This window comes from Polypterus senegalus, chromosome 1 (assembly GCF_016835505.1).
Source record: "Polypterus senegalus isolate Bchr_013 chromosome 1, ASM1683550v1, whole genome shotgun sequence".
NCBI classification, from domain to species: Eukaryota; Metazoa; Chordata; class Cladistia; order Polypteriformes; family Polypteridae; genus Polypterus; species Polypterus senegalus.
This window is the reverse complement of record NC_053154.1, coordinates 174,030,139-174,057,201: the sequence shown is the minus strand read 5'-3', so window position 1 is coordinate 174,057,201 and position 27,063 is coordinate 174,030,139. Positions and strand designations below refer to the sequence as shown.

Here is a 27,063-nt window from a genome sequence, read left to right as displayed (position 1 = left end):
ATTCATTCTTTTTTGGTATTTGTGTTGTTTGTTATATGTTACAAGGGCAAGGGAGGGGTAGTTATATTCATCTAGGGATTTGCCATGGTGTTGCTTTGGTGGAGGGATATTTATAATTTATTTAGCTTTTCTGTTTCATTTAATACATTTTATCAGTTTAAGTTTACATATCTGTTTTGCTTTTGTGCTTATTTCCACCGTCGATTGTGGGGATAAAGGTTTAATTTGTTAAAGGTACGGCTTGATTAGATTCAACCTCAGCAATTAATCCAGGCCACAGGTCTTGGAGGTGTAGCTGCCGGCTGGGTTAAAGGCGGCCATTACAACTTCTAGAACTCAAAAAACACAGTCAAAGGAATGTTTTAATGGAAACACAATTTTGTTAGTTAAGATGCCAGGAAAATGTGTGCTTTTACTCCTTGCATTTTCAACTTTTTTTGTAAATACTGGTGGTAGCCAAGCCTTTGTAAATGCAGAAATTTAGTGTTTTTCTTAACGTTCAAAACAATAGTAATTGTTTTACAACAGATATGTAATATGCTACCATTAGGTGCAATCTCAAATACAGCAACTTCAACATTCACTTTGATTTTTACATAGATTTTATTTTTTCTGTTTATCAAGAATAACAATAGAATAGAATTTGTTATTTTTAACTGTATAACTCCTTTTATAACTTGTTTACTTTTAACTGAATAACCCTATTTTTAACTGATTCAGATACACAAAGACAATACAGTGTCAAAAACTTGACTGAAATGCAAAGGGAACTGATGCTTTATTGTAGAGTGTTACATCAGATCTTGAACTTTAACTTAACCGAGTGTTACAAAAAGTAACATGATATGGTGAGAAGCTTGCAATTCATAATGACCTCTGAGTAGAACTGCTGTTTCACCAGAATGACAGGAATCCGGACAGTTGGTTTTGGGCATGCATCTAGAATGCTCTCCCCTGGGCACAATCAGGAAAAGACCAAGTGGAAGACCCAAAACACAGTGAAGGAGTTATTTCTCTCAACAGTCTTGGGAGCATTTCCCAGGAAGGGCTTAATAAGTTTCTGAATATACACTGTGCACAATTATTAGGCAAGTGAGTATTTTGACCATATCATCATTTTTATGCGTATATTCCAACTCCAAGCTGTATTAACTTGAATGCTTATTGGATTTAAGCACGTCAGGTGATGTGTATTTGTGTAATGAGGGAGGGTGTGGCCTAAGGAGATCAACACCCTATATCAAGGTGTGCAGAATTATTAGGCAGCTAGTTTTCCTCAGCCAAAATGGGCCAAAAAAGAGATTTAACTGACTCTGAAAAGTCAAAAATTGTAAAAAGTCTTTCAGAGGGATGCAGCACTTTTGGAATTGCTAAGATATTGGTGTGTGATCACAGAACCATCAAACATTTTGTTGCAAATAGTCAACAGGGTCGCAAGAAACGTGTTGAGAACAAAAGACGCAAATTAGCTGCCAAAGATTTGAGAAGAATCAAACGTGAAGCTACCAGGAACCCATTATCCTCCAGTACTTTCATATTCCAGAGCTGCAACCTACCTGGAGTGCCCAGAAGTACAAGGTGTTCAGTGCTCAAAGACATGGCCAAGGTAAGGAGGGCTGAAACCCAACCACCACTGAACAAGAAACATAAGTTGAAACGTCAAAACTGGGCCAAGAAATATCTGAAGACAGATTTTTTTCAAAGGTTTTATGGACCGATGAGATGAGAGTGACTCTTGATGGACCAGATGGATGGACCTGTGGATCAGTAATGGGCACAGAGCTCCACTCCAACGTGGAGGTGGGGTACTGGTATGAGCTGGTATTTTTAAAGATGAGCTAGTTGGACCTTTTGCATTGAAGATGAACTCAAAATCAACTCCCAAACCTACTGCCAGTTTTTCGAAGACACTTTCTTCAAACAGTGATACAGGAAAAAGACCATGATTTTTATGCAGGCCAATGCTCCATCACTTGCATCGAAGTTCTCCACTGTGTGGCCAGCCAGTAAAGGCCTTAAAGATGAAGGAATAATGACATGGCCCCCCTTCCTCATCTGACCTAAACCCTATCGAGAACTTGTGGGCACTTCTTAAACGCTAGATTTACGGGGGAGAAAAACAATACACCTCTCTGAAGAGTGTCTGGGAGTCTGTAGTCACTGCTCCACAAAAAGCTGATCGTCAACAGATCAAGAAACTGACAGACTCCATGAATGGAAAGGCCTTATGACTGTTATTGGAAAGAAGGGTGGCTATATTGGTCATTGATTGATTGATTGATTTTTTTTGAAATGTCAGAGATGTTTATTTGTAAATTTTGAGGTGTTTATTATTCTCACTATAACAGATGAAAATAAACAAGTGAGATGGGAAAATTTTCATTTTTCCTTTAGTTGCATAATAAATCTGCACACTAATAGTTGCCTAATAATTGTGCACATATGTATTCCCCTGATGATGTTCACACTCACATTTCCGTTGTGAAACATTCAGGTTTCAGGTTTATTAACATTTTGGATTGACTGAAAGCACTGTGTCTGTTCCATATTAAAATTAATCCACAAAAATACAACTTGCCTAATAATTGTGCACACAGTGTAGAGAGGCCTGGCCAGAAGGCTCAGTGTGCTGCTATCTCGACTCTTATCCGGGAAAGTGGAAAGATGATGATACTGATGATAAATTATGTATCCTCAAACCCTGATCTGAATTAAGCAGTTCTGAAAGTAACTGAATGAATGAACAAACTGTAATGGAATATTGATTTATTTATTAAGTGAGAATTCATAATGAAGGGTCAATATAAGTTTTAATGTTTATATAAAAAGGAACAAACAAAAAGTAAAAGTTGGGGATTGTTGTAGCGGGGAAGAGAAGTAAACATGGCAAGTAATCCACAAACATGTATGCTTTCCTTTCATATGTATTTCTATTTAAATAAAATTTCCTTGCTAGACTAATGGTTGAAGTGGAAGTGAAGCACCACCACAAAATACCAAATACTAAACATATAAGTTTTACAGTTTCCTGCAATACACTTGTTATAGTTCTACATTTACTAGAAGCATACCCCAGCTTATGACACACTTTTGTCAATATTTTCATTGCAGAGACTTTGAATGCAGTAAACTTTGCTTTTAGGAGCTTTACACAATTTATTGTCACAAACTGCTGTCTCATAATATAACTGGTTATATATAGTATATACTTTTAAAGATTACTCAATATAGAGTAAATGCAGTCTTTCTATTTCTTCGTCAGAGATTAGCGATTTTAGTGACTTGTACCTGCCTAATCTACAGTAAATTATTTATGGCACAGCTGAAAAGGAACACATACAATAATTTTGGCAACGCATATAGAGTCAAGGTAAGGTGGCAGGGCCATGCAGTGGATGGTGCTCCTGCTTCACTGCTCCAGTAGACTAATTTCAAGTATACATCTTGCATCCTTGTGGAGTTCTCTCTGTGTCTGCTGACTTTTTCTCCAGGTATTCCTAGTCTGTCTGTCTTTCCAAAGACAAATAGGTTAGGTATGATAAAATGAGAAAGTGTATATTGCACTTAACTGGCATTCCATCATGTCAAGTCAAGTTGGGGAGCATGCACTGGTACAGTGTGTTGCCACACCCACTACACAATGAAACCACTCAGGATCCCGGTTGGCAACCCCCCAGGCAGACACATGGTCCAGTCCCACCCTCCGGAAATGAACCTCTATCTGCTGCAGCCAGGTGATATGTGGGTGACCCCTTGGCCTGGTCCAGCCACTCGGGTCTCCAACAATAAGGAGCCTGCGAGCTGGATTACCCTCGGGGAAACGCACCACATGGCCGTAGTGCCGTAACTGAAGCTCCCTCACAATGCAGGTAATGCGCCTCATTTGGGATTCCATTAGCAACCGCTCAATCGAGACATAGTCAAACCAATGGTACCCAAGGATTTTCCAGAGAGACACAGTACTAAAGCAGTCCAGTCTTCATCTCAGGTCACTGGATAGCATTCATGTCTTGCAACCATATAGCAAGACAGGAAGCACCAGGACTCTAAAGACTTGAACCTGCACCTCCTAGGTTTAAAGCGTGCTGGCCAGCTGAAGTGTACCAAAGACAGCATTAATAAATATCTGACACAGACATATAACAAACTGGAGAAAGACCAAGCTCTTGGACCATGCAGCATGTCAGTGCCTCCACCAATACCTAAGACAGAATTTAATATTAAGGAGCTTAAATGTGGTAGATGCTGTGGTGAAGAAGGCTAGGGCAAGCTTGGTCCCAGGGCAAAGTGGGGTACCACACAAGATCTATAAGAACTGTCCAAAGCTATGTTATTGACTTTGGAAGGCCTTGAAGGAAATCTGAAGGAAAGGGAAAGTTGCTGAAGCATGGAGGTATGCAGAGGGTGTGTGGATAAACAAAGAGAAGAAATCAGAGAACATCAATAAATTCCACATAATCACCTTACTAAGTGCTGAAAGCAAGGTCTTGTTCAGCATTATGGCCAAACGTCTCTCCAATTTCCTGCTGAATAATGAACACAGACCCCAGTGTACAGAAGGAGGTATTCCCAGTGCCCAAGGATATTTGGAGCACACAGGTGTGTTGACTCCGCTTATCAGAGAAGCCAGAGGGGACCTGATCGTATGGTGGTTGGATCTTGCCACAAAAATTGGTTGAACTGTAAGTCGAGAGATACTATGCCCAAGGGAAAATAAAAGATTCTGTAATGGTTTATTATGGTAGCTTCAGGATGAGGGTCTCTTCAGGGCCAGTGATATATTAGAGGCACCAGCTGCAGGTAGGAATTAGCACTGGCTGCACCATCTCTGTAACTCTTTTCACTCTGGCAATAAATATGCTGCTGAAGGCATATTAGCAAGTCAGGAACAAGGCAATCGCCAATCAAGACATATATGGATGATCTAATAATGACGACAACAAAGGTTCCAGAAGCCAGATGGATCCTGCAGGGTTTAAGCCAGCAAAGTCCAGGGGCCTCATGTATAACGGCGTGCGTAGAACTCGCACTATAACATGGCGTAAGCAAAAAAGCCGAAATGTGCTTACGCACAGAAAAATCCAGATACAGGAATCTGTGCGTACTCCAACTTCCACATTCTTCCGCTACATAAATCCCGATCAGCGTGAAAAGTAACCCTCGTGCACGTGCTTTATGTAACGCCCCAACTCCTCCCACTTTGAATATGAATATGTGAAAAGACAATGGGAAAAGCACGGGGGAAAATATAAGAATTTCAGCGAATACCAAGTGGAGGCAAAGGAAAAAACTTACTATTTGTTCAAATAAACCGTGGTATAATCAACAAAAGGAATTTGAGTGACATAGCGTGTTGGAGAAACTTGAAAGCTCACGTTCACAAAATTGCACAGTGCCGGAAATAAAAAAGAAGTCACATATCAAAGTCGCCGTGAAAAGCCGAGTTGTAGCTCACTGTCTGAGTGTCATATGAAAGCTATTTAGGGTACAGAGAAAAAAAAGGCACACCGTGGGGGAAAAAGCACGAAATGTCAACTTCAATCTCGACATTTCCACTTTAATCACGTAGTTTATTTTGTCATTAAAGTAGAACATCCATAAACTTCATCTTAAAATTGTTTAATTAACCAGTTTATGAAATCCCATCGTAATTAAAGTAGCACGTTAAATAGTTTTGTTTTGTATTTGATCTTCTATGTGCCTATGTGTGTGAATCACTACTTGCTTCTTAAACTAGCTCTCTTCCTCCAACTGGACACACAATCCATTACATTTGTGATATTACAGCTCTCTGAATAACTAAAATACTGAGATGTATACGTGATATCATTTTCATGATGATAGGAGTTAAAGCAAGTTATTAAACATGTGTTTCACTTCGATGAAATAATTTATTGCAGCAGTACTGGGGCTCTAGGCTTGTGGTGGCACTGGGCAGAGGAAGAATCGGTGGCTCCTTCGCCTGCCAATGTCAGTAAGGTAGCTGACACTGCATAACCGCCTTGTGCTCATGACACAAGCATTTAACTTTTGCCGAAATTTGTCGTTGCGTTTTTAGCTGTGTTATTTTCTCTTTCTGTTTTATATTCAATATATATTGGCGTAGCCGTCACTGCAGTCAGTGGTTTTCTTTCCCCAAGTAACCGATCGCCACACAATCAGCTCAGTAATAGAAGTTAAGCCATCAGTAAGTTTAGCGCCGATTCTTCAAAACGTTTAAGGAACATTGAAATATCTTCGTAGTACATGTTTAATTATTCTATCCTTAACGACACTCCCAGTGAAGAATATGGATTATTTAGATAAAGTTAAAGTTCTATCTGTATAATTTAATAAAACATATTTTGCTGCATTTCACCTTAAAAATGATATCGTCATCATATGTAAATACGCACTTTATAAAGTGGCTCAGGTTGTGCGATATTATAACTATAGTGCAAGTTTACAGTGGGGTGATTGTAGCCTACTTATAAGTACAAACAGTTCTACAAGGTGCAATTGATTGAGTGCATTTAAAGTTCTTGGGATGAAACCGTTTCTGAACCGCGAGGTCTGTACAGGAAAGGCTTTAAAACGTTTTGCAGTGGCTGAGACAGCGTGTCCATGAAACTGTATACCGATTTATTCTCTTTCCGAGCTGCTGTGATTCACACTCAGATACAGTGATATAAATACTCCGAGTGGCGCAGTGAGAGTAATATGGAAAAAGATGATCCACTGTGGCAACTCCTAACGGGAGGAGCTGAAAGAAGAAGTGAGAGTAACAACACTAAAGCAGTTATGGTATTTGGAATACTATGGCTGTTCCCTGGACCATTATATTGTTACGTTAATTACAATCAGATGCGTTACACTAATAAACAATATGCGGTTAGTTTCAGTGTGTTTATAAAGCCGCGTCAGGAAAATAAAGAGTAACCACACAGGAACAGTAGCACTGCTTTGACGCTGGGTGCCGCCAGTCTGTAAAACCGAGCGGAGAACTTGCGTACGACAAGGTATGAGGTACCGTGGAAAAGTGCGTGGTCTTATGCCAAGTGTAGGTTTTATACATCGCGATTTGAACGTGAAAAAGTTCTTACTAACATTTCTTTGCGTATGCACCTTTTATACATGAGGCCCCAGGTCAGTGGTGCAGAAGAAAGAGAGGGTCATGGACAAGTGCCCCTTGACAGTGGGAGAAGAACAGATACCATCCATAACAGAGCAACCAGTGAAGAGTTTGGGCAAGACATTTAACTGTTGCCTAAGAGACAAAGCAGCCATCAAAGATGCAAGCAACAAGCCAAAGGGATGGCTGAAGGCATTGGATAGGTTTGGGCTTCCCGGAAAATTTAAAGCCCGGACCTAAAAGCATGGGATCCTACCAAGGATTCTTTAGCCCTTGTTGATCTATTAAGGTACCAGTTAAGGCAGTGGACGTTTTTGAGCAATAGGTCAGCAGCCATCTTTGGAGATGGTTAGGTCTGCCATGAAGCTTGAGCAGTATAACATTGTATGACAACAGCAATAAGCTAACAGTCCCATTTAGCTCAGTGAAGAAGGAGTTTATGGTCACTAGAGTGAGAAAACACATGCCGCATACAGAGTCAGGTGACCCAAAGGTGCCAGAGCAGGGATTGCAGCGAGGACAGGGAGGAAGTGGAAGGCAAAGCTGTGAGACAAGCAGAAGCCTGACTTCAGCACAAAGTCCTAGTGGGAAGAGTAGCCCAGGGCAGAGCTGAGCTTGGGAGTGCTGTGACAGAAATTTACAACACTACCCATGGAAAAAAGACAAGTAGTTTGGGCTGGGGAAACTTCAAGCAGCCATCAAGGAGGAAAGGAATCACAAAACAGTGGCAATGAAACAGCAAGGAGCATGGATGAGGTGGGAGCAGGTTTTGGAGTGGAAGATCACCTGGGAGGACATCTGGAAGAATTAAGTTCTTGACTCAGGGAGTCTATGATGTCCTACCAAACCCATCTAAACTTTCCTTATGAGGAAAGATCGATTTACCAGACTGTTACCTGTGTTTAGGGAAGGGAATGTTGGAGCATAGCTTAAATTGCTGCTCTTAGGCTCTAGGGGAAGACTGATATTTATGGTGACATTATCAAGTGGTCACATCAGTGACAGAAGAGTACATCAAGTGGACAGATGCCAGTAGAAGGCATTTATCAAGGAGGGAGTGCAACCAAGGTAGCTATTAAAGCACAGTGAGATTGGTCTGCTACACACAGCATGGGACTGGGTGATGTCGACCTAGAAAAGCAACTTATAATATCATCTCACATCATCCAGACTACACTGAGACCCAACATTCTTATCCATTCAGAGGCCACAAAACTGCTCATCCAGGTTGTGTTTATGCGTCTATGGGAGGACAGGATGGAGGAGGCCTGAGAGAGGAAGAAGGCAAAATACCAGGAGATGGTTGAGGGCTGTCAAGGGCAAGAGTGATCAGGAAAAACTTGAAGGCTGCTGAGAAAGCCTACTGAGGGCTCTGTCTGTAAAGAAGAGAGCCGTGGTGCTGTAGTAAGCCACTTGGACACAGGCTGAAGCCTAATCAACCTCAGTTGATTCTTCTAGAAGAGGGTGTGTGATAGTACTATAGACCTGAAACACCCAATGACACCAGGTTCTGATGATGTGTCCAAGTACATAAATTAAATGATGTATCATGTAACCAAGTTGCAAAAGCTAGGTTCACTAAACTGAAAACAAAAGTTAGGATTGCATTAAGAAATTAAGTGGAACACTTTACCTTTCACCAGAGTGTAATGTAAAATAACTTATTTGGCTGATACATTTATCCAAGGCAGCTTACAACATTAAAACATAACTGGTTACATTTCTTTTGGTTTTCCAATTGGAGCACAGGCAAGAGAAGACAGTTGTTCGTGATCACACAGTGTCAGCAGCGAGATTTGAACCAACAACCTTAGAGTGTGAAGTCCAAAGTCTTAATCACCATATCCACACTACCTGCTACATCAAATTAACAATTTTATAATGCTTAAAGACAATAGCATGAAAACAGCCTAATCCAACTTGCTTCAATCAGAAACTTCACAATCTCCCGTGAAATCTGCACAAAGAGGAGAAAAAATTTCTGCTTTCACAGTTAGGATAGCTAAATCACTTTTAGTGTGCTTCTGTTTATCATCAAGTGAAGGGATTGGTCAGCCTTTCAAGAGTATTGGGGTTCTACAGTATGTAAAAAGAAAATGTTTGAAGTACCTATTATGTTATTTTTAAGAAAGATTGCCCAAGGTTACCCATCATGCTGAAGCTCATTTTTCCTTACACAATTCTATCTAAAATAAACCAAATTAATGTAAAACTGTCCAATCTGGCAATGATTGTATCTGCAGCTATAGTGGGATAGCAGACTTAGCTTTAATTTGACTTCATTATCCACAGAGTGGAAATTGTAGTGTCTTGTTCCTCTTGACAAAACCGAACATAAATACATTCTAACACTGAAGCCAAGCCAATTGTCATGGGTCACCAGTAGCAGGGTCCCTTAAATCTCTCTGAGACAGTGCAGAATACAAATTAATGTACAGTACTGGAAAATAGAAACATAACACTCAAAAAAATGTTAAAAGCATGGCTTTTCCAGAAGCTCTAATATATAGGTATTTCCATACAAAGTAAAACGCAATGGGTCTTTAGTTTTGTTATTCATTCGATTTGCCTCATTAGTTCTTTGTTTTCTAAGAGGCCAGACATTTCGCCATTTTCAATTTGAGAACAGTGTGAAGCAGAACAGACAATTACCTTGTCATTGTCGCCATGCCGATATCCACAACACTATGGAGCAGTCTATGGAGTTCACAGTGGAGGTCTCAATAAGCAAGCACATCATTCCACATTATAAAATGGAGAACACCATCATCCATCCATCCATCCATTATCCAACCTGCTATATCCTAACTACAGGGTCACGGCGGTCTGCTGGAGCCAATCCGAGCCAACACCATCATAAAACTACTAATTTTGTATTCTAGCCAGGCAATCGACAGACACTAAAGTGTCCGATCAATGTATGGAGGATTTCACAGGATTCCCTCATCTCACTCCATTGACATAATCATCATGCCAAAAAAGGAATACTTGGTTCACTCTACAGCCATATTTAATGATGCTTGCCCAGCATCTAGCACCCTAGTAGCCATTTTTCCCTTAAATAGTAAGCAGAAAAACACAAAAAGAAAGGAGAAAATGGGAGAAAGAGAGTCAGTAACACAATATGACATACACCTATTTAATGACATCATCATACAATAAAGGAGCCATCTTGTTCTCTCCAAGAAAATACCAGTAATATCATACAAGAACTAAATATCCATGTAGGAATGGGATTACAACATGCAGGTTTACACCCAAACTATGTCCCTCTTCCTCTGACCCTCTGTCACTGTCTCATAGGCAGGTCTACTAATGCAACTCATTTGTTTCTCAGTATCACCAGAGACATCAATATGGTCAATGAGCATATGCGTTTTAGTTCTGTTAGAGCATGACTAAGGGCATGACTAAGCAGAGATTATAATCGGGACAAGAACATGATCAGCGTCACAGTCCGTTAAAATATGCTTTGATTGTGAAATCACATTCTAAAATTTGAGGACTGGTTGTTATGACAAAATGCATCGCTAAAGAGTGAATGCTATGAACACTAGCAATATCTATGGTGGGGGTATTGGGTCAGTTGCCCTCCTGTCCTAAATTTAGTAAAGTGCAATACCCCCCAATCCTGGAGTGATACATGTGGTACAAGTCGGTTGATCAGTTTATGTCACATATGTCTTTGTCGCTACATCCGGAGCCTTGAAAAATTACTCAGCTGAAAAACTTTTCACATTGTTTTGTTTCACATTGTTTGTCTACAAAACAATGTACATTATGCAAAATTAAAAGAGTCAAATTGAAAACCTTTTGCCAAAAAGTAAAAATCAGAATTGTGTGTTTTTTAAAAGTTCACTTATCCGTTACACGTCTTAGGGAAACTTTGCTAAGATCCAGTGTTATTGTCTCCACCTGTTCAGGAAATGGGAGGTATCACTTCTCATGCACTTTAAGCAAACCAAAGTGTCATCAGTAAATTCACAGATGTTTATAAACAACGGAGGAAAACATTTGCTTTGTTTTGAACTTTTAATACAGACCCATTTTGGGAGACTTTCACATTTTGACTTTTAATTTAATAAGCTTTCAGCAATGCATTCAAAGGTTAGTGTTATTGTTATAATAGTCATAGCCATAAATACAGTCATAATATCATATTGATGGGCGGAGTGGTGGCTCTCAGGCTAGGGATTTGCACTGGCAATTGGAAAGTTGCCGGTTCGAATCCCATAAATGCCAAAAGGGACTCTGCTCTGTTGGGCCCTTGAGCAAGGCCCTTAACCTGCAATTGCTCCGTCCTGGGTATGATGTTAATCTGCATCCATCCCTGCATGTAGGCCCTCCAACCTGCAGGGAAAAACTTGGGGGTTGGTGGCAGAATTGGCACTCTTGCCACCATAAAAAAACCCTCACACTGTTCCACTCCATCTGAACTAGTGTGGTGCTGAGGTCATCCATTGCATGGCTGCACTCGGGTCATAATCTGGATCCCGAGTTGGTTTGCGGTGGGTGTGGCAATGCACTGTATCGGTGCGTGCTCCAAACCTCTCATATTTAAATTCCATGTCTTCTATGTTATTCCATTTGAAGGATTGTTATTATTATGGTGGTTTTGTGAAAAGCAAAGCACAACTACATTGTTCTTATTCCAAATGGCACATGTATTTATTATTAGCTGAAAAGAAAATGCTGTTTATAAAAAGTCAGCCTCCATGGCTACAGGTGTTTCTGACATCACTGGTTATGGTCACATGCCAATGATGTTAATTTTAAAAGAGGGAGCTGTATAGTCAAAAAGCAACTACACTTTGTTTTAACATAAAGGGAATACTTTAGCACAACAATGCTCGGTTCTTAAACCGTTTTAAGGTTTATACTTTTTCCTTCATTTTTTTCCAGACTAACTCCTGTATAACTCATAATTTAGTAATAATTTTAGCCTGTTGCTGACTATTCTTTGTCCTTCCCCTTTCAAAGCTGTAGCCTGTCTCATCCAGTTTTTACCAGAGTTGATATTAAGAGGGGAGCAGCTCACTCAGATAGCAATGACCTAACATTCAAACTTGGTGTTACCTGATGCTCTTGCAGGGCAGTCTCGGCCACATATCTGAACAGTAAGGATCCCTGTCTCCTGGGATCATAATCAATTGGGACAAACAGGGTACAATAAAGTAACTAAAAAAATTAGCAAACATAAACATTTCAAAAATAACTGCAATAAAAGAAAAAAGCATCATGAAAAATAATGAACAAAATTACAAATACAGTAAAAATGGATTGAAAAACAAAAATCCAAAAGAAAAATCAAAGCAAGTAACCAAAGCTTGGCCAAAACCTGAGAAGGTGTTTCATAAATTCATCAATTTAGATTCTGGAGTGGAACAAATATTGGAAAAGTCATTTGAGTTACCGGAGGTCTTCACAAGTGAAACAAGAGTTATACAGTCAATAGACATTACAATGCCGAAAATGACAATGTTTCCCATTGCCATTCTTTCCAGGACCATATTCATTGCTTAACCATAGTCTAAGGCACCAGAAAGATAAAGCTCTTTCACCATCAGCCAGCATCTCTGGGTTGTTGCTCACCAGACTTCAGAATTTCATTAGTGTTGATTTATATAATGAGCCACCTCTGCAAACTTTATTAGAGGAAAAGATTCATAGAAGAATGTTTCATTTAAACTAGTTATAAATCAAATACATATGCATATACATAAATATTAGATTAAGGTCATTGTCCCTCTTGCATGTCATAAAAGAAGGCTGGTTCTAGGAAATGCAATCTGGCCTTAAACATTTCTCCCTTAAACCCAAGGATGAGCAGTAGCTGACCTCTGGCTTACACTGCTTTGTATATTTAGTCTCCTGAGATAGTCAAAGAGGTGAGTTCTGAAATCTGACCCCAATAGTTAAAGTTAACCCCTCTATTTAAAAACTCAGTACTGTAATGCTCTTTTCTTTCTCCTCAATGCATTAATATATGTTTTCAGCTCTTGGTAGGTGTCTTCTTCAAGTCTGGGTTGGTGCCAATGAAGCAGCCCTAAGAGGATGAACTACTGTTTACTTCATGAAAGTGAACCCTGAGTATTATGTAATGACCATCTCAAAATACCTTCACTTGGCTGCTACACTCCCAGGTCTGAGACCACGAAAAACCTTGGACTAGGCCAAATCAAACCATACTTTGATTACAAGTTTAAGTATTATTTCCATAAATGACAGTGATAATACAGTAAATCACAATGAGGTGATTACATTGTAAAGAAAAGTGAGTTTGTATATACAGATGGCAGAAAATGTTCCTATATCCTGTATTAAGTAAATTAAATAGGAAAAACTAAATATTTATATACACAGAAAGAATTATTCTCGCTTGCTCCCTTGGCTAATAAACACTATATACAGTTAGAACAAAACAAAATCCTCCAAATAACTATTACACACAATACATACAAAAATGTCATAAACCAAACACACACATACTCCAGATAGAAACTGTGATTTTGAAGATGGTGGAAAACAATGAAGCTAACCTAAAGCCATGAACTGAAATGGATGCAAATTGATTCACAGCAATGATGGAGATACCCCAAAGTAAAGAAAGTTGAACAAAACCAGAACAGTCACACCAACCTGAGTCCTAGTGGATGTGAATTCTTTTTCAAACTGAAATTAAGGAAAATGTCCAACTGGGATGAGGCCGATTTTAAGGGTTCCTTGGCCCTGGCACCATCAAACTGATCTTAGCACATGTGATTACAATGGTGGAGATTGTGGAATGAAAAGAAGATGGAGATGCACCAGAGGTCTCTCTATATATAGAAGTACCCAGGAAATCTTTTTGACCAGAAACAGGAAGTCCCACCTCAAAGGGTCAGCAGCTGTCAATTATGTGTCTTCTTTATTTTATTTCAATAGGTGGTTGATTCTACACCATAAACAACTGACACACAAACAAACAGAAATAATTGAACAGACCAATACAAATGACAAAATCATGTAGCTCAGCTACAAATCCCCACCCATCTTGAAAGAGCTATGGTAAAAGTGCCTTCTTAGGTAAAGCCTAACTAGTTTTGCAGTATGTGATGTAGACATTTTTCATATTGCAGAGTTTCAGAGCAAAACTCAAAACGCCAACCAGCAAGATAAGCTGAGGAAGACTGATTGAAATGGACAAAGAACCATATAGAAAGATAAACCAGTGTATAGCATTGCAATGAATGTTTTTTAAATGGAAACTGGATAAAAGGCAATGTCAGTCCACAGAACAAAAAAACAAAACAAAACACTTGAAACCTTAGATATCAGTTAACAGACAAGATAAATAAAAACCCAATATAGCTAATAAATATCTTTTGCTTTCTCGGGTTTCATTGTTTTTACATAATGAGAATCAGTAAGTACTATGCCAGCAGAACTTCTAGCTTTTAGAAGATTTTTAATTCAAACTGTCTGGAAAGAAAGCAACAGGTTTAAACCAGTGTATTATAAAAACTAAGATTTGTATTTGTAGTGTCATGCAACAACTGTAAATGAAGAAGATTACACACAAATGATTGTAATGTGCACAAAAAAAAATCACTTGTTCTTTTAGGAAATCCAGAAAACTCCTGAACTTGCATTACATATCTGTTTGTTGCTACAGTCTTAAGGTCAACATTTTTAGTATTATTAATGAGTGTCTCATTTTTTCATTGTTTTTTGTAAAATCAAAGCTGATAATTTAATTTTTTTTTTTAATAATCAAAAAATAACTACGGTGAGACACATTATTTACTGTGCAGTACATTTTCAGTCACATTATGATGTGTTCTTCCAGTGCTCTCTGTGTTTGATTTCTGAAGAGTTCAGCAGGTTGCTACACTGCATCTATCATAATATCACAGCGTATGGAGTGGAGATTTTTTTTTATGTAGAGGATTCTGAGGAGATAATTACTTTTCACTCAGATGCCTGCCACCATTTAAAGATGCATTTCATATGTAATATTGTAAAATACTGTATTTGATATTTAGTGTAAAAAAATGAACACTTAAAACTTACAAATGAATACATGAAGATGCATATTCATCATTTTTTTCCACTTTCTGTGCTTCTACAAGATTTTTCCATTGATTTTAGTAATTTCCATACAGAATTTTTAAAATATCAAAAACCTCTCTTTTTAAACATATGCCTTATATATGGTGGAAATGCTAATTTTATTAATTCTCACAGCACCACCTAAAAATAGGAATGTGTTTTACCCATGCCTGTTAGTTTTACCAGCAATGACACAAGAAAAAGCTACAATTTAATAAAATATTCAAAAGACTATTTCTTAGAGCATTACACCTACTGCATCTTAAACCTCTACTGCATGATGAAAGACTACAAGTTTAAACACAAAACATTGCACACGTGTACAAACATGTTGCACATGGTACTAGGTGTTGTGAATGTAACCAATATGCTTGTATTGGGTTTAATATTTCTAGTATTAATCAGCTGAATGTAACAGAGATTTTATTAGGACATTGGTAAAGAATAGTCTAGAAGCACACAAGGGTGAGGAATATGAGAGGACAAATGATTGTTCATCCAACCAGTCTACTAACCAAATATAAAATCAAATAAAGCTAAGTTGGAAGCCAGGAAAATTAAAGAAAAATATATCTCATTGTCAGAGTCTTTAATGTTATATAATTCTATATAATGTTATATATATTCTTGAGGGTGACAGACTTCTATTATAGAAGCAGTGCACTGACATCATGCATCACACATCTAATGATAACATGGTTATTGGTGGGCATCATTACCTTCCATAAACCTGTGGCTCGCACAAAAATTGCGTTCAAAATGGCTGCAAGCAACAATTGACAAGTGCCACTGAAAATTCTGCAAAACTATTTACAAAAATAAGAAAAAATATCAGACATCTAAAAATTAAAACGTTCTTAATAATGGGCATGTGGCATTTCTAAATTTTGAAAGTATATAATCGATTGCTGAAGAGAGTGATCACATAACACAAAACCACAATCTTTATTTAATATAGAACCTTTTTACAGTGAACACCATCCCAACACCCCTTGCAAGTCCCATAATAGAGAACAATTATTACTGTTAGAGTTAGAGTACTAGCAAGTTAAGAGACCTCTCTGGTTACACAGTGAGTAAGAGGTAGGAACTGAACCAACATCCAGTGCCACAGACAGCAAATCAACAGTACAATTTACTTTAACAACAAAGACTACAAAAAGCAAAAAGAGAGAAAATTTCAAAACTTGTAAGAAACAACAAATATTGATTAAATTAACACTAAGTTTTACACTAATATAGCATATTCAAACAGCATTTTTTTTTCTCAACCAAATTTTTTAGAAATTCCCAAAAAGAATGATTGACACTGATATTTACATGTTTTCAAGATAAAATCTGTGATATTGTATTTAGGTCACTAGTGAAGGTAGATAGTCTTTACTATTAGGATTTGTAATACTGCTGAAGCTTCCAATTGCTCGGCTTTGGAGTTTCGGGTTTAATTGCAATCTAGTCAACTTTCCTATTGACTTAGGGTCATCCATTTTCCAACCCGCTGAATCCAAACACAGGGTCACAGAGGTCTGCTGGAGCCAATCCCAGCCAACACAGGGCACAAGGCAGGAACCAAACCTGGGCAGGGTGCCAACCCACCACAGGACACACACAAACACACCCACACACCAGGGCCAATTTAGAATCGCCAATCCACCTAACTGGCATGTCTTTGGACTGTGGGAGGAAACCGGAGCGCCCGGAGGAAACCCACGCAGACACGGGGAGAACATGCAAACTCCACGCAGGGAGGACCCGCGACGCGATCCCGGGTCTCCTAACTGCGAGGCCGCAGCGCTACCACTGCTCCACCGTGCCGCCCTGACTTAGGGTCAGGAATCCCTAATTAATCTTTTAAACCACCCATAAGACTCGTAATTAACATTGTGAGATGGACCCTAAACATAAGTTTAAAAAATATGTAATGGTGTTGTAAATTGTTTCATGCCCATTACTGTGTTTTTGTGAAAATAGCCTGGAATACAAATTCAGAAAGGTTCAGGTGTTTCCTTTTACTTAACAATTGATTATTGAAATCATGATTTTCTGCCATCAATACTCTTAAATAATCATAGCTGGTCTGTGGCAGGCTGGAGTTAAGGAGGTTGTCTTTAGCCTAAATATTCTTGAAACAAAGAAAAGAAATGAAAGTTCTCCATGAACACATTTTTTGATTTACTTTAAAAAATAAAAAATCAAAGAAAACAATGAAATTTTCCCAAAGAATGAGTTTTCCACATTATGATGTGCTTGCAGTGAATATTAGCACTGCTACATTCACATGAGGTATGTGTGCAACAAGAGAAGTTGCCAGCCATCCTGCAGGATACTGCCTAGCAGTACAAGGGGACGTGGCTTCATTTGCAGATTTCATATGCAGGCATGATGTGATTAGTCTATTTAAGACATTTCTATCCTATGTAAAACATATTCTATACAGCAAATTGTATATTCTATGTTACTACCAGAGCTAGATTTCACTGTACAGCTAACAACAAAACACTACTGGGACTACAGAACACTAACAAACACTTTCAGAGTGGCAGAATAAAACCATTTTTGATAGACGCTAATGCTTTTAAGGTATATATGGGTTGCAGTCATTAGTGTTGCTGCAGATTTCATTGGACTTAGGTTTGAATCTAGACCAGGCCCTTTTTTATGACATTTGCATGACAGTCTGTTTTTGAAGGAAGTCTGTATCTATACAGCCTGGTTTCCTCACTTGTCTTAAAGATGAACATGTTGAATGAATTGTTTTATTGCCTGGCCTGTGTACAATTCAACCTATCTAATGCTGCCAGTATATTTTTATCTGCCTATGACTCTGTTACAGATACAATGGTTCAGTAAATAGATAGCTTGGTGGCACAGGAGTTAGTGCAGCTGCCTCTTCACTTCAGAATCCTGAATACACCTAATTTTCAGACAATTCATGTGCATAGATTGCATATTCTCTCCATGTTTGTTTAAGCATTTCACCCACACGCGTGTGTGTAAATTTAATTTTAAATTATAAAATGTCCTGTTGTGAGTGTGTGTAGGCTTGTGCATGGGTGTACTCGGTGATGGACTGTTGCCACATCCAACAATGGTCCCTGCCATTTTGTTCAATGTTGTTGTGATAGGCACGGACTCTCAATGACCTAGAACTATGTAAGTGGATTAGTAAATGAATAGATGGGTGAATGGCAATACACCGAGACACAAACAGATCCATTACTTATTTTTTGCAGCAGCTGCTGAAAAACGAAATGCACAAAATAAACTTCCTCACCAGCATGTCTGAACATTGACACCAATAACAAATCACAAAATACAAAATATTTATTTTAGTTTCAAAAAGCAAAATTGTCATATGATCAAGTATTAAGTGAAAATAGGACTCACACTCAAAAATATGCAGCTACAGTACAAACCAATTGAAAGAAATGTCCATTATTCTTTTTAAACAAATAGAAAAATGAACACTGGAGTAGACTCAGAATCAAACATGTGATTTCCTAAATTCAAGTTACGTTCTCACTATACTGCATATACTCACTCACAAAGTAAGTTTTTCTGAAGACTTCCCTAAACACAATGCCATAGATCTGTTTTAATAGATTAGATTAAATACATTTAACTAATCCTAATGGGAAATAAAAAATGAAATATGTAAACTCCGGGGACCGATTATATAATCAATAACTTAATAAATGTATATTGGGCAGAAATTGCAAAATGAACTTAAAGAGTACAAGTATTTAGTCTGGGACATCAGGAGGAAGCATTGAATTTCCCAATCGAATCAGGCAGAGCACATCATGGAGTACAAAATTATTGGCTACAAGTACCTTTAAGACAGCATTAACTAGAGGGAATGGAGGGGATTTTTCCTGATGGTGTCCAATTTTGCCACAATTCTGTTTTCCAAAACAGCTTCCAGTGTGTCCAGTGTTAGCACTTTGATGAAGCAGGCTTTCCTGACAAGTTTATTTCTGGCATTGTGCATGCTTTAAGGTCAAGTTGCTTCCCCAGGAGACCCCGGAGTAGAAAAATACACTGGCTACTATGGAATAAGAAAAGAACATCTCCAGGAGCTTGCTACATACAACAGAACACACAAGACTCCTCAAGAAGTACAATCTGCTTTGGCCTTTCTTGTACAGCATCATAGTGTTGTCAGACCATTCCAGTTTGTGGTTTGTGTGAATTCCCCTGTATTTGTAGCTCTGTACCATTTCATGTTCTTCCCTTGAAAGATGACTGGTCTCAGATGGTCTATGGCATTGCAGAAGTCCATCATCAGCTCTTTTGCCTTGCAAATATTGACCTACAGGCACTTCTCCATGCACCATAATATGAAGTCCTCTACAAACCTCCTGTACTCTGAATTGTCTCCATTACTAATGTAGCCCATAATGGAACAGCCATCTGAAAACGTCTGTAGGTGGCAAGAGCTGGTACTGTGCTGGAAGTCTGTTGCATAGAGGGTAAACAGAAAGGGAGACAAGACAGTTCAGTGGGATGCTCCCGTATTACACACTACCATTTCTAACACACAGTGTCTCAGCATCACAAACTGTCTGTTGGTCAGGTAGTCCAGGGTCAAGGAGATTATGGGGGCATCTAGATGCATAGCCTTAGGCTCTTCCCCCAGGTGATGAAGCAGAACAGTGTTAAAGGCACTGCAAAAATCAAAGAACATTAACCTGACTTGTGGAGCATATAGATAAGGGCATCCTCCAAACCTATATGTGTCTGATAGGCACACTGCTGAAGATCAAAATGTTCTGAATCCAGGGGTCAGAGCTGTTTCAGGACCAGCCTCTCAAATGATCTTCATGATGTAAAAAGTATGTAACTGGTTTGCAGTCTGTGGTACTAATTAAGTATTAAAACTTTGCAGTCTTTAAATGGCCCACAGTTAATATGTCTGTTAAAAAGCTCTTCAGAAGATAGCTAAGGGAGCTGGAAATGATGCACTATGAATAAACACTAATGAGTTAAATCTGAAAGCAGCCCCATAAACTGTGACTATCTTAAACCTGAGATGACAAATTTAAATCTTTTAACACTTTCTAAAGATAAAGATTGCACATATGAAAAAAGAAAATTATTGAGAAAAGTATTCCTTCAACCACATATATAAACTGGCTTTGAAAAATTGACAACTAATACAATACAAAGATCCAGCTGGTTTTCAGAATGGCAGATTATCATGCAATAGACATGTCCGATTGCCTCACACTTCCCTTACTCATACATGGACTCTTGCATTGCCTCTTCTCCTTCTGCTATTCTGTGATACTCTCCCTGGTACTCTCTCATCTCACACCACTGTGCTGATTACATTGTCTTCTTATATTCTGCTGTAGTGTTCTTTCCTGCTTTCAAAAACTGTATTTCATTAGTTTATTCTCTGACATTCTTCCTAGAATTTTGATGCCACTTTACTACTAGCAAGAAGCAATGCTCTCTATTATTTGTATTGCTGAAGCTATTGAGTTTATGTAATCGTATTGAGAGCAGACATTTTCTTTATGCATCTGTACACATTGACTTTATTCTTAGTATTATTCCTTCACACGGCATTTAAAACGGCACACAAAAAATAACCATAGGCTGCTGAAATATTAGCTTTATTTTGTGTAACCTGCTTTATTCAGTTTATGGTGATTGGGGATAAAGTATACCTTTATTACTTCGGGATCAAGGCAGAAACCAGCTCCTAATTTGGGCCAGCCCATAGTAAGGTACACCCAGAACCAGCCCTTTAAATAATGCAAGGTGCATTTTAGCTCATGCTTCACCTCATATATTCTTTCTAGGTATGAGATAATGCACATGTAATATGTAATGCAATACAGGTTTCACAGTACAATATTCCCATAATGCAGAGCATCTATGTAACAGACAGAATAATAAATTAAAATTGTATGATTTTTTTTTTTGAAAAATCAAAAATATCAACTTTCAACTAACAAAACACACAAAATATACGTTAAAAACAATAAATATGTATAAACACTTCACTGCTTCTGTTTGACCCATAAAAAAAAATTAAATTCAGTTTTACAACTGCAGACTTCTTTTTTTCGCTCATCCTGCTTGTGTCTTTCCCTTAGCACTTTCTAAATATTTTGCCCTTTTTAACTAAGCTTCTGAGTTGCAAACTTAAGAGACATTTATCAGACATTGCGCATATGACTGATACCTTAATACCCTTCCTGAAATTAACTAAATTTTACATTATTACATAATCCACAATACATAGCCCAATAAGTTATCCAAAAATCAGCAATATGCACACCAATATCATGCTTAGATATGTAGTCTTGAAATAGGCATATGATGTTTTAATTTTCAGGTACTCCTTCTGGAAAATTTAACAATTTTTAAAGGAAAATATTTCTTACAGTTGCTACTGGTAATATATAAAGTTTAAAATTAATTCTCATTTTTAGAATTACTATTTCATAATGTTAAAAAATATAATACTATTTGATGAAAGTGCAGCCCACACCAATTTTTTTCTCAAGGAGACTGCCTTACTGCCTCATTCCATTCACTGGCCCTGGGTTCAATCATTCATGTCGGACCCATTTAGGATTAATCAAATTACAAAAAAAACAAAAACAAATGTATTTAGGATGAGGGAGGAAAACCAGAGTCCTCTGTTAAACTTCAGATGATAGGGTATGAGCTGTCATTTCAAATCAGGACTTTAGAGTTGTGTGGCATCAGCACTAAGCCCTGCACTACCTACATAATAAGTAGACATTCAAATATGAATTGACATTCGTGTATAACTTTCTATCCCTCTTTTACTTAAGGATGAAAAACACCAAAATGAACGATACAAAAAAAAATTCAATGAAAATTCTTAAGTTTTTTATAGAAAAAAAAGATACCTCGATGATGCTTTCTGAAAACGCACACTCAACTTTGTGCATCCGTACACAGGTGATCTTCGCCACTGGAGGCCAGCAGGGGGCGTGGCAGTTGACAGGCCGCGGTTTTGGATAGTATTGGCGGTTTGGGAGCTCTCCCGTGACGTAACTCTCCAGTCTGATATACGAGTATAAGTAGCACGCACCACCACTGTTGCACTCATCTGATTCCATCTCGCTACCGTTAGATTTTATACATCGATACATACACATTCAAAGACTTCAATAGATTCCGTTGTTTATTTCAAGCTCAGACTGTTAGAGATTTCTAAATATTTTATTAAATCATACGATATTATTTACATGCGAGACTGAAATAAACCCAATGACTGGATTATAATATCCCTTTTAGGAAACGAGCAAGACGCGGTCAGTTTTTATGAGTGTGCACTCCGATCGACGCCCTCCTATAAGCAGTCCTTGGTGTTCGCGACTTTTGTTTTTCCATTTATACCTGTTCTAAACTCTTGACAGTCTTCGCATTTGCTGCCCACGCGCACTGGAGTAAACGCCAGAAATATTTTTCCAAGCGTAGCCTTCCAGCACACCGGCTTTTTAAAAGGAAACTTTCATCGGGGAGCTGTGAGTTTTCAGGGCCAGCTTTGGGAGGCTTCATACACGGATGCAGGGGCGTGTGCTCCGGAGACAGAAGCTCTCTGTCTGCCGAACAAGCCTGCAGTTTAAAGTCAAGGAAAAGCCCCCGAGCCCAACACAACCGGCAATTACACTGGCAGCTGCTGCTGTTTCTGCCACTTCAAAACAGAATCGACCAAGAACAGTTAAAAATGTCTTTTGACTGTCTCTCAAGATGCCAGGGAGTGGTGAAAACCAATGTCTGGTCTTTCGAATCAATGATTACAACAATAAAAGTAGAATTACAAAGAACAGCTAATTAAATCCCAGGCTCCCTCGTTCTGATGTGTGTCTTTTAATGAAATTACATCTTTCTGCTATGAAATTGCTCTGTGACTGATCTGGCCAGCCCCACCTGGGTGGAGTGAAGCTTTTCAGAATTCAGCAGATTGTGAGGAGTGCAGGATGTAGCAAGACGAGAGAGAAGAGTTTGGGGAAACAGACGTAGCCCTTTAAGCAGTGGTAATGTAGCACAGTAGAATAGAAGGAGACATCCAGATGGATAGACAGAACATTGTCTAGAGAAAAGAATCTGTCCGAAGTTGGAGGGAGACAAAACATCAGATGAAAAAAGGGATATGCGGTAGAGTGATAATACAATAGAACAAACTTTAGTAGAGAATAACAGGAGATAATTAAAGCTACAATAATTCAGAAGAAGCAAGGGGAGCACACTTGTGTTTGAAGTAGATGGTTTAGTGGAGCTGAAAATTGAAGTGCAGTACATTAGGCAGATTGGAGAAGGATTAGACAAGATCACATTATAATGACTGGAGAGGGATGAGGCAAGATCATCTTATAATGCTAGTTTAACAGGTGACAAAATAGGAGGAAGGGAATATAATTGTTGATGATAAAGGAAAGTGAAATAGAACAAAATTAATTCTCTGGAAAGCAATATATTAAGTAATGCAAAGGTAACACTGTTGAACAGAGTAGAAAGAGAATATGTAATATGACAGAGCATAGCAAAATAATTGAGATCAATATAATGGAGTAATTCAAGGTGACAAGAAGCCAAAAGGAGTAAAATAATACATAGCACATGAAAGAGGAGGCATTATAATGAAAAATTTAGAATGATTGGCAGGTAATAAGACATTTGGAGAAGTGTTTAAAGCAATGAGACTGACAGAAAAGGTAACAAGACAGCAGAGAGAAATAGGATACCATACCTTATAAAAAGAATTATGAAACAAACAAAAAAAAACACAGGATGATGGTGCAACAGTGTACAATCCAGAGTAATACCAAAGGAACAAAGAGCACCAGGCAACAAAACAGTATGAGAACGTTTGTTACTAACAAATTTGGATACAAGCTCCCATGTTAGCCTTTAACCTAGTTTACCTTAACATCAGGATAACATACACTGTTAATCCACAAAACATGGCAATGGTGGAAAGTAAATGTTTAACTCTGCCAAGAGATCTCTAGTGGGAAAAGTGTTGTTTTAAACTAAAAGTTTGAAGAACATTTCTCTGGAGTATATGAATAACATATTTAGCAGCTGTTTAAATAAAAAAGCACAAAATATTCTCTAGGTAAGTGTGCTTGTGTAAAGGATATAAGTGTAGCGCATGCAGCGCGTACAGAAACACCTGCAGAAGACATTGACTCAATAAGCTCCATCTCCAAGCTAGGTCACAACACAAAATCTGCTAATGTCGTTTTTTTCCTCTTAAAAATCAAAAGTCTTGAAAAACACTTCTGATGAGCTATTTGATTAAAGCACTTCCTGAGGGGCATCCTTCTGGGAAAAATGCAACTTGAATATATCATGTCATATAACCTAATGGAAAAAAAATAGACAAACATGAAACCACCCTAATTTAAGTAGTGATATTAATTATAGATCTTATGAATATATTCTGCTTTTACTGGAAGCTGCATATGAGAAAACACAACACTGGTAGTGTTATACCAGTGCTAGTGTTATACCAGTACTAGTTATATATGGGATTTTCAGGTGCAATAAAATTTGATATTCATCTAAAATCAAGCCACAATGAATGTGTGAACAATGAACTACCAGCCAAAAGCACGTTTCGAGCACAATCAATAATCCGCCTTTAGCACCACCTTTCAACCCAGTAACTGTGGGCTATCAAAAACCGGTCGGGATGCCAGAAAATCCCAGACAGACAGTCTTTAGCGTTAATATTATCAGAATTGTATGAAACTTCTTTTAAAGAAAACGTTATCTACTGTGACTTATTCCAAAGCAAATTACAATATATGTTCAGAAAAGGAAAAATCCTTACGGAAGTCTTTTCCTGTCGTAATGAAATACAATTTTGCAGAAGTCAGGCGCGTACTCATTCTCAGACTTAAGACTGTGTTAAAAAAAAACATAGTATTTAAGGTACAGCAAGTATAGGTTTCATTCTTTGCGCATAATTTTGCTAATGCTTCAGTTCATGTATGCATTATCAAATGAAATTCATTCAGTTCGTGATCGCGACAATGATCTCATTCCTGCAGATTAGGATTCAAGACAGGGACCAACACTCGAATAACTGCCCATCGCAAGCAAAAAAACATTGAAAAAACATTTATTAGTATTTCATATAGATTCTTTAATAGAAAACGGTACTAAATAGTTTCAAAGAAAATTATGCTGTTCAAATCCCATACAGAATTCTATAAAAACTCAGTCCACATTTTTCGCATTCAGATATAATGCAGCTAAAAGTCACTACGGCATACTGTATTCACAAATTTATATTTTAAAATAATTGCATTGAAAAACGCCTTGTTTAAAAGGTACAATCAGTGTGAGACGTTTTTCTTTAGATAACCACACAAAACCTACCCCCATCCATCTATCATGTAACCTGCTTTACCAGCCAGGGTCTCGGAGGCTGGAGTTTTTCTTGGCAACATCAGGTCCAGAGCAGGAATCAATCCCGGACTGGACGCCAGTCTTTGATGATGTAAATATTTCAACACACGTGCAACGTGATTTAGGTTAAGGCTAAATTAAATTACTTTAACGATTTTCTTTTTTACTAGAAGTTATCAACTCATCAATGACATTTTAAAAGTTTATGAACAGATTTTCTATGTAGTATACGAAGAAAAAGAAGGGAAAGTGACGGCTTGGAGACACGCAGACTAGAGGAGCCGATAGGCAGCACACTTACCTCGGAGCAGCAGCACACTTGGCGCAAAACAGACCCGTCTGTTGAACTTCATTGAAGCTATTTGTTTTGGGTTAAGTCCCCAGGGGTTCCACTTCGATGCTGAACTTTGGCACGAAAAAGGATTCACTGTTCCCCACAAATGTACTCCTTAGGAGTTTAAAGAAGTTAATGTTTTTAAAGCAGGACCATGCAAAACGTGTTTTTTGGTTTTGAATAAGACTAATATAGTTATCGACTGCTTAATTTGGTCGTTTTTATGTAGTATTCCATTCCTTTTGGAAAAGAAAACATGTTTTCCTTTGGTGTTGGTTTAATCTTGGCGGAGAAAACCCGATCCGTTATTCCTCTGCACGAGTCTGTAGTCGCGCTTCTTAAACAAACTAAGACGCGCACCGTTACTGTTACACCCAATTTCCAACACGAGTCGAGGCTGATCACCTATCTCTAGCGCGGTAAACTTGATGCTTTGCTCAAGGACATTTCTGCGCTCTTTGTTTCTGTTCTGTAGTCCAACTCACTGCGCCCTGCACTGCCTGTTCCAAATTTATCAAAACCACAGCTTCATATAAGGAGTCTTAACCCTCGCGCTTTTTTTCTGGGTGGGGAAGGCAGTGACTTAAAAAATCCACCCAAGCTAAATTTGCAAGAATAAGAATAAACATAATACATAGGTGGGTAGGTATACTTTCGTGGGTTTATTTCACCGCCGCCTTTCAGGTGATAATTTTGTTAAACGATGTTCACATTTTAAAAGTAAACATTAAACATCAACAGTCTGCAGATTTTTCTCTTCAATGTTTTTTAATCCCCAGTGTAACAAAAACAATATGCATATACAAATAAAAAAAGTTCACAAGTCTGGATTTATCACTGGGAGAACACAGTGGTGGAGGGACATACACAAACACACCCACACACACACAAAAGAAACTAGAAATACTCACCATCTGGTTTGATGGCCCATCCACTTGCCTATTGGGTACTACAAAAACCATTCTTCTCACCTTCATCTGTCCCTCTCTCTTTCTCTCTGTCTGAAACCTGGTCTTGCTTTCTCTTGCCACTAACCTATTAAACTCTCCTCCATAGTCAAGATTCAGTCTGTCTCAGTGTTAAGGTATCCACATGTCAAGGTTTGGGAATCACTATT

General features: G+C 38.3%; 1 protein-coding gene across 1 annotated transcript in view; it reads right to left on the bottom strand.

The window, feature by feature from the left end:
• itga10 (integrin, alpha 10) overlaps window positions 1–26,436 on the bottom strand; it is a 144,656-nt gene extending 118,220 nt beyond the window's left edge. The window contains exon 1 of the mRNA XM_039763251.1: window positions 25,914–26,436. Coding sequence (XP_039619185.1) covers window positions 25,914–25,965 — 52 coding nt within the window. The 5' untranslated portion in view covers window positions 25,966–26,436. The remainder of the gene's footprint in view (window positions 1–25,913) is intronic.
• Window positions 26,437–27,063: the final 627 nt, after the last annotated feature.